This window comes from Telopea speciosissima, chromosome 4, assembly GCF_018873765.1.
Source record: "Telopea speciosissima isolate NSW1024214 ecotype Mountain lineage chromosome 4, Tspe_v1, whole genome shotgun sequence".
In the NCBI taxonomy this organism is placed as follows: domain Eukaryota; kingdom Viridiplantae; phylum Streptophyta; class Magnoliopsida; order Proteales; family Proteaceae; genus Telopea; species Telopea speciosissima.
This window is the reverse complement of record NC_057919.1, coordinates 15,880,369-15,889,045: the sequence shown is the minus strand read 5'-3', so window position 1 is coordinate 15,889,045 and position 8,677 is coordinate 15,880,369. Positions and strand designations below refer to the sequence as shown.

General features: G+C 37.5%; 1 protein-coding gene across 2 annotated transcripts; it reads right to left on the bottom strand.

The window, feature by feature from the left end:
- Positions 1-443: 443 nt before the first annotated feature.
- On the bottom strand, positions 444-5,143 carry LOC122658386. Of its 2 annotated transcripts, none has more exons than XM_043853317.1 (11): positions 5,037-5,143; positions 4,596-4,641; positions 4,299-4,382; positions 3,827-3,943; positions 2,619-3,440; positions 2,128-2,534; positions 1,853-1,952; positions 1,671-1,730; positions 1,505-1,591; positions 1,191-1,319; positions 444-990 (listed from the first exon to the last, which is right to left on the bottom strand). In XM_043853317.1, exons 1-11 carry the CDS (start codon positions 5,117-5,119, stop codon positions 685-687), a joined length of 2,241 nt encoding a protein of 746 aa, XP_043709252.1. In that variant the 5' UTR covers positions 5,120-5,143; the 3' UTR covers positions 444-684. The 2 variants fall into 2 exon arrangements, with proteins under 2 accessions (XP_043709252.1, XP_043709253.1); XM_043853318.1 differs by having other exon boundaries at positions 2,128-2,525; positions 5,037-5,133.
- Between the last annotated feature and the right edge of the window lie 3,534 nt (positions 5,144-8,677).

The following is an 8,677-nucleotide window of genomic DNA, read 5'->3' as shown; positions in this document are numbered from 1 at the left end:
CCCCGTGCATGCAGGCACAGATATTTTCTGATCTTTCTGTTAGTGGGTTTTCTTATGCTGGACTACAAGAGAATGTGATAATAAAGGTGTTTTCCAGTCTGAATCTCCAACACCTTATAATACTCTTAAAATGGCAAATAATGCAGCTGATGGGTGGATTGCAGCTATTGATCAGAACACCCACCCAGTTGGAAAGGGAAAGACTGATAGCATTGGTTGGCTTCTGATGCTAGAGGTTTTGTTGAGTAAAAATTTTGATGGTGCTGTGAGCCAAAAAAGTTGGAAAGGTTGTATGCGGTTAGGGTTTTGCAATAAACATCAGAGACAAGAATGATTCTTTTATTGTAGCAAAACTGAAACGGTCATTCTGAGAACTTGGTCCATTGTGAAGCCAATGCAGTTCGAGATGGTTACTGTTATGTCAATGTGACTGAGGAAGGTTATTGATCAAATTTAAAGTGTAAGCAATGCTTCTCATTACACAATACAGAATGACATAGATTACAATATACAAAATGAAGGCAACCAATCTATCCTACAATATCTTGCTTCATCTTCTCTTTCATTTGTACAAAAAGGGGAAAACCAAAACTTGACTTTCCAGAAAACCAACCCTCTTTGGGTTCTATGATAATTATGCTTTCCTTGATATGGGGATTGTTGGGACAGTTTTTATGAACTCAGTCATTTCACAAGTTCTTTGGATATCAGGTACCGGAACGCAAAGTTGTGAGGTACCCATTCAATGCTCTTGCTGGTTTTCCCATTCCGACTCTTGTGCATGTTGGTCTTCCTCAGACTCTCGGGCATACACTGTTGGATCATTTCCACTACACCAGCAGGACTCAATCCTGTATCTTTTGCATAAGATTCTACAATTTTCGGTAAAATGATCTTTTGTTCCTTGCGTACCCCATAGGTAGCCCGAATGTACTCCTCTTTTGCAGCTTCAAGCTCCTGCATCACTCTCTTGGGTGTGTATACACGTACCTGGAGAATTTAAAGATACACTACTACAATAGTCAATTAAAAGCTCTGGGTATGCACAGTGGTTGGTAAAAATTCAATTTTGTTTAAAGGAGAAGTTCAGAAGAAAAATAACTATGCATATAATAAAATCAGAACCAAGAATATTGCTCATGCTAATAGAAACAAGCTTGACTAACAGATGGAATGGGATGATGATGTACCGCAGGATCAGAATGGCTTCCTGAACAAAGACCAAAATGTAAAAGTGGTTCCGGTCGTTCAATTGCATATGCTTGCCGATCATCTGCAGCCTTGAATTTTGTCTTTGTAGGAAAAAACAAACGATACCACTAAAGAGAAAAAACAATTCAGCTTTTAGGTTGAAATCCACATGGTAACATTAGCACACGGTTGAAAAAATGAGCGAATACAGGTAAACTAGAATAAGAGGAAAAAGGATTGAGGACATATTTGATACCAAACTTTATGGGAACAGATAAAAATAGATTCAGAATAACCACAAGGAAATATTCACCTGCCCAGGACGAGGCACACGGCATCCCAGAATAGAACTCTGTATTGTGTCTGCACTAATGGTGTGACCTCCCACCTTGTATGCAGCCTGGATAATTCACATAAATATGAAAACAGAACCCATGCAATGGTGGCTTCTCAAAAAGAATCATTGAGGCTGTGCTCACCTTAAGGAGTAAAGCAACTCTTTTCATATTATTTTGAGGAATTCCGTAAGTCAAAAATGCCTGTAGAGAAAAAGAAAAAAAAAAAAACGGTTAACATCCTTGGCACATACAGAATCTTATAGAGCTTACAACACCATGATATTAATATGTTTCTTTAACAAAAAAAAATCATTAGACATTACATGCATCACCAATGCATTATGTACATTGACCCAGAATGCAAGCCTCTCTTCATGCCTCATCTTTCTAGGATCAACTTCTTCCAATCGACAAACAAGTGACCTGCAATAGACATGTCACAGTTCAAGCACGTAAAGAAGTGCAGTAAACCAATAACAAAAAATGATATTTATGATGTCCTATGAAACCTTGTCCCTTATAAATGGATGAAACAGAGACTTGAAAACACTCAGAACTTTGTACAGTAAGTTTTTAAGAGTTGTTCAAAATTGCTCACCGAAAATTTTGTAGCATGTCTTTACTCTCACTTAGTTTCTGATTATCCCTACAAATCCTTGGTACCTCTATCATTGTGCTGTAAGGTCCGCTAAAATCTTTCAACCCTTCCACATAGAAAGGATTATCTAGCCATGTATCAAAAGAAGAATCTTTCCTGCACCGAGGGCTCCATAAATCATACTGATCCTGTGGAGAAAAAGCACTACCTGATGACAAGGATGAGATAGGAGAAGAGGAAAGTCCATTATGCATCAGAGGGGGTTCTGCAAGCTTGCAATATATTGCTGACATGCACTTAATCATATCCTCTGAAATCCTATTGGGTGTCTCAGGAACATGATCATCTATGCAGGTACCAAGATGTTCTGCCAAACTGTTTACATTTGAAGTGGCATTCTGTGTATGCTGTAGGCAAACCATCAAGTCACAATTAGAAGAGGCCAATAAATTGTTGAATGCTACACTAGAAATGTATGAAAACCAAACTACCTTGAGCAGAGACAAGGGTTGAGAATGGCAAGCTCGTAAAGCCCTATCTAGAGTTTCCGTTGGTGGAGTTCTAGTTGAACAAGCTGAACGATGACACAATGAAGAATGGCTGCGGTGAATGCCAGAATCTAATAGCATTTTGGCACCCTGTACATCACTGAAATCCTTCCATGCCTGGGTTTCCATTGGTGGAGGAGTTATAGTTGAACAAACTGAACGATGACACAATGAAGATTGGCTGCGGTGAATGCCAGAATCTAATAGCATTTTGGCACCCTGTACATCACTGAAATCCTTCCATGCCTGGGTTTCCATTGGAGTTATAGTTGAACAAACTGAACGATGACACAATGAAGAATGGCTGCGGTGAATGCCAGAATCTAATAGCATTTTGGCACCCCGTACATCACTGAAATCCTTCCATGACTGAGTTTCCATTGGTGGAGGAGTTATAGTTGAACAAACTGAACGATGACACAATGAAGAATGACTGCGGTGAATGCCAGAATCAAATAGCTCTTTGGCACCCTGCACATCACTGATATCCTTCCATGCCTTGGCAATTGAATCCTGATGTAACGGAGGGCGAGCTGATTGAACAGCTAAATTTTCTCTCTCTGACAGTATATCACGTCCAGAAATTTTCAGGATCATACCTTTTTGTGTGAATGAAGATGATTTTACCCTTTCATCCATGGTAGATGGAGATAAGTCAGAATTTTTCTGGTCAAAAGCTTTACGGTACAGCGAGAGAAGGTATTGCTCTAAATACACAACTTCCAACTCTAACACCGCAATTTCCTTGATCAATTCCTTGGCAGGCTGAATATAAATAAGGTCATGTTAATTGGTTGGTTAAAGCAACATAAATTTAGTTAATATGCACTAAAAAATAATGACAATGAAACTTATTCATCAGAAAAATAGAATGATAATAAAACAAACCTAAGTCATCTAAGATTCTGTTACTTTAGACATCATGTTGACATGGAAAAGGAAATTGTCAAACCAAGTGATCTCGAATAATAAACACCAACAGCATTTTCACATCATCCTATGATAGCATTTTAAGATTGGAATCTTAATATCAGTTTAGAAAAGGATAACAGAAATGCATCTAAATTCTAAACCAACCATGATGCATCTAATTATACAGCCACAAGAAATCCTATCTGCCCCTTGAAATTGAGAAGAAAAAAAACAGCTACCTTTGGCATTGAGTTTTCATTTGAAATATCATGATAGGAAGACTTATAGCCCAATGCCTTTTCTAATGCACCCCGTACCACAAATTGATCCTGTAATCGCTTCTCGAGCTGAAAAATCTGCATAAGAGACCAGTTACTGTTTAGAAATTCTCTCTCTCTCTTTTTCTTTTAAGTTGTTGGGGAGGGTGATGGGAAGAGGAATTGACCATAAAACCTAGACCTCACAGGACTGCAAGACGACCATGGGCTTGCCATATTTTGGAGATCATAAAAGACTTACTATAGGTCTTAGAAAGACACATTCACTTTGATTGTTAGACATTAAAGGGCAGGGGATGAGAAAGAACAAGTTTTTTGTTGCAATTTCACTTATGCAACCTAGACTTCAGAAAAATCAAATGCCAGATAATTTCACAGCCTTGTATATCTAATAAGCTCTGAATAATCTGAAGATACAAGTTCAGCTCCATACCTCTTGCTTCAAAGAGCTCTGTACTCCCAATTTAACACATTGGTTCTCCTTGGTTTCAGTGTGGCTCTCCCCTTGTCCCATGTCCTTGTGCCAATCAAAATCTAAAATTAAACACTTGGAAAATTCTTGCCAACATCTAGATATTTAGTTGAATAAAAAACAGATAGGTAACAAAAACAAAAGCAAAAGAGGATTAATAGAAGGTTAAATCTGTGGCTTATATGGTGACAACGGGCTTAGTGAGATTTGGGATTTTGGGAAGAGAGGGAGGGGGGGAGTTCAGGAGTCTAATCTTACCAATTTTAGACGACGGTGTTCTTCCTTGAGCCTCTTATCAGGATAACTGCCATTGTGAAACAGTAAAAAAAGTCTCAATAGAATGTACAAGGATTTTTCCAGGTTAAGATGGGACGTTTGACTGTTTCAAAGCAATGTACTATCCTAAGATACTAGTATAATTACAAACCAGATTAATTCACGTTCGTTAGAACACTCGGAGGCAATGATTACAAAAAACATTCTCTCCCTCCCCTGGTAGTGGATAAAAACCCATTCTAATCAAACCAACCCAGGCATCAGTATCCTTCTCCTATAAGCAAAGGTTGACAATTAAACACCCAGAAATCTCACAGGAGAAAATATCCTAATTTCCTACACTGTAGAACCATGTTTGATTCAGGTTGCCATCAACTTGGAAAAGAAGAGATAAAGTGAACAAATTCTGATGGAATCAGCTACCTCTTAGAGCGCTTGTGTCGTGAGGCTATTTCCATGCTCTTTGATGGATTCAAAGAAGAACCATCCCACTCAACTTCAAGCATTTGCGCACTATAAGCGGCTTCAAACGAATCAAACCCCATTGTTGAAATCGTCCACAATAGCTGAAAACCCAAGATGTTTTTCATCAGATAAGAAGCAAAGTGTCCAAAGTGGAAAGGAAAACTCTTGTAATGGAAGCAGAGACAGAAACCAAAAAATGAAACCACATTCATAAACACAGAGTACTAACCCAGTCTGGCTGTTGAAAACATGAAGAAGAGCACCCAAACCCGGCAGTCTGGTGATGAGTTCTGAGATAATCTCAATTGGACTCAAAATCCCATCTGTCCGATTGCACTGCAGAAACTCAAGTCCCAGAAGAGAAGAACCCCCTCACCACCCGAAGATGATCATACAGTGAGATCAGGGTCTGAACAAAACAGAACGAAAAAACCTTACTTAAATTAATAAATACTACTCAGAAGTCAGAAAGGGAGAATTTTTCACTACACTCTGTCACTCTCCCCCTCTCCCAAGGACAACAAACTTGTTAACTTTTTTTAATGGTGGGCTTTTCGCGCATTAAAAGAAGAACAGCAATCTGTCACAAAAAGTCACACACAGTATACTTCAATGTCAATGTCCAAAGTAGAAAATTTTCTCTACCAAATCTTAAACAGGTCAAGACAAAAGAATGCAAGGAAATAGAGGCTGTGAGTCAGTGGGGGTAGCAAAATATATAGTAACTCCACAGACCCCTCAAAGGCCCCAACCCAATTAACAAAATTCTTTCGTGGAAAACAAGTGGGAGTTGGTGACCGTCCCTATCCTGGCAGGCAGTCCTGCAATTCCTATTATAACCCCCAACAAGGGTACTCAGTGGTTTCACTTGTCTTAACACTCCAACCCAGTAACCACTGAGATCAGATAAGGTGGAAACTAGAGGATTTACACTAATCAGAACAAGGTGGGGTATTGTGAGGAAGTAAAGAGCATTAGGAAGAGAGAAGAGTCCTCAAAAGGGCTGAAAGGTGAATGATAAAGGAGACACAGGTCATAGGATTCTCCAAAGAAGGGATGGATTTTGTGGGTTTCTTTTGTCTAATTTCTAGAGGAATTAAGAGATTGAGATACCCGAATTGTCCTACAGTGTCAAAGGAGTAACGTTTGTCACAGAATCAGGAAATAAAATATGTTTAGGTGTTTGACCATTTTGCAAGGTAGGGTGGGCATGAACTTTCAATTGAGCAGGGACCCCTCCATTTTTTTTGTCGTGGTAGGCTGATAGGATCAGACATTGAAAAGCTTCTTTTGTTACAGTGACGAGACCGAGAGAAGGGGAGAGAGAGAGAATCAGGAGTGGAATGCTTTATAATAAATGACTTTTTATTGGAGTTGCAGAAAAGCCCAAAAGCCTTACTGTAAGGCGTAAGCACTAAGCACATGAATCTAATCAATATTTTAGTCCAAGAGTAGTTAGCAATCAGATCGAGCTGGAAAAATAAGGGGAACTTTATTGGTTGTGGTTTTGGCTACCTAAGGTTCATCCTCTTCTCCGCATAAGAAAGGGGGGGAAGGTCTTCTTCCTGTTAATAATAATACTAATAATAGAACATGTGGTACTGTAAATCTTTAATGCCACCTTTCACATCCAAAGAATATGAAAATGAGCGATCCAACTTCCCAGAAAAATGACAGATCCTGTAATGTGATTTTGTTTAATTGAACACTTCTAAAAGTTCAAAAATGTATAAAATCCATCCAAAACAAGATTTAGTAAGATAGCTTGAAGGATAATTATTTTTCTTAGTAAGCATCAATTTTGAATTTTACCACACAGGAATTAGAAAATTTTAGCTCCCAATATATATATAGGCCTATAGGTAATAGGAGAAAGTTATCCTTCACTGCACAAAGAGAGTTCAGCCAGCATTCTAGGGTTCACAAACCTTTATAAGGTTTTAGTATGATTTCCAAAGTACCTTCCTGATACCCTCTCATGTGCATCTGAAGCCCATAGTGAATGGTTCAGTTTAAGAAAAACTCGTTCTGAGAGAATATATATAAGTAAGTGAAACTTCTATTTTATCTTTTGTTATGTCAAAATTTTAATTTATTGGTTGGGCAAGGTAAGGTAGTTTCCCATGCCTATATAAAATTATAATTTTTTTTTTCATTTCATTTTTATAGCCACTGGAAACCCAATTTTTAAATGAAACTAACAGACATGCTTGTGGTACCCAAAAATTGGAAGAAAAAAATTTGAAAACCTCACTTGTAAAAAACCACAAACTCTCATGTTGCATAGGTTTTAGCTAAAACAAAACTAATTTTCTGAATAGTAAGACTGGAATAGATGCTTGTCGTTTCATTTTTTGAGCCAGTGAGTCTCCATGATTTAAAATTATAAAAAAAAAAAAGTCTCCATAATTTAAAATTGAGATCTGTCTTAGGGAAGCTATAGTTTCCATTAAAATTTTGTATGGGAAATTGGGAAGGGCAAGAGTCAAAGATCTATATTTAGCTCTTCACTAAAATTTTTAGCAGGATATCTCAGAGCAATTAGGTTATAGGGATATTCAATGATTCCATCATTAGGCAAAGATAAGTAGATAACCATAAAGGGAGAGCTATAGAGGCTCAACCTTTCAACCTGAATCTCCAGCAATGAGTAATCATGCACCATAAAATATTGGTGGTTGTAAGTCTATTTAGGGGAAGAAGGATCGGTTTGATTTGAGCCATTGACCAATGGTATCGGATTGGTCGATTCGTATCGTATTGGTGGAAACGACACTGATTCCTGATTGACCCCGTATCGATGGATTAGTACGGATAAGAGTAAAACTATTTTTTAAAAAATCAAATTTTCATTATGAAACAAGGGTAAACCTGTTCAATCCTATTGATATCGGATCAATATCAACTGAGATCGATACGAATACCAATTACCGAAACCATGGTAGAATGAACCCAAATCCACCATGAATCCAAGGTTTCAGGAGTCAGGTTTTTTTTTTTTTTGTTCGCGGGGGGTTGGGGGGGGGGGTGTGGGAGGGCAGAGGGCAGGCTTCTTTTGTTTAAAAAGCTACTCTAGTTGAGTATCTATTTATTGATGGGATTTTCTTATTAACACCTTGAATAATTTGTTTTATTTTTTATTTTTGCTTTTTTAGTATGATCTTTTTATACAATGAGGGTAATAATATTATTTTACATGTATACTAAAAAAATGTGCATGACAATGACACCTTTTGATAATAACATAATGATACTGTCATTTTCAAATTATTTTTAAAAATCTTATGAACCTTTGGGAATATAACAACTAAAATAATATTTCAAGTTTGAAATACATCTATAGAGGTACTCAGACTTCATTTTATTTAGTTATTCAGTTTATTAGTGTAACAATGAAAGACCAAACTTTCCTCAAGCCACATAAAGGAAGAATGACATCGGTAGATCTATGGACGAACTCTTGACCTTGAGGCTTGAGCAAAGGAAAATTTTCACCAACAATGAATATGTAAACATATATTATTTGCCATACAGAAAAAAAAAATTAATGTGTAGACAACCTTCTCCAACACTCCCTTGATCTCCCGCAGAACAACACA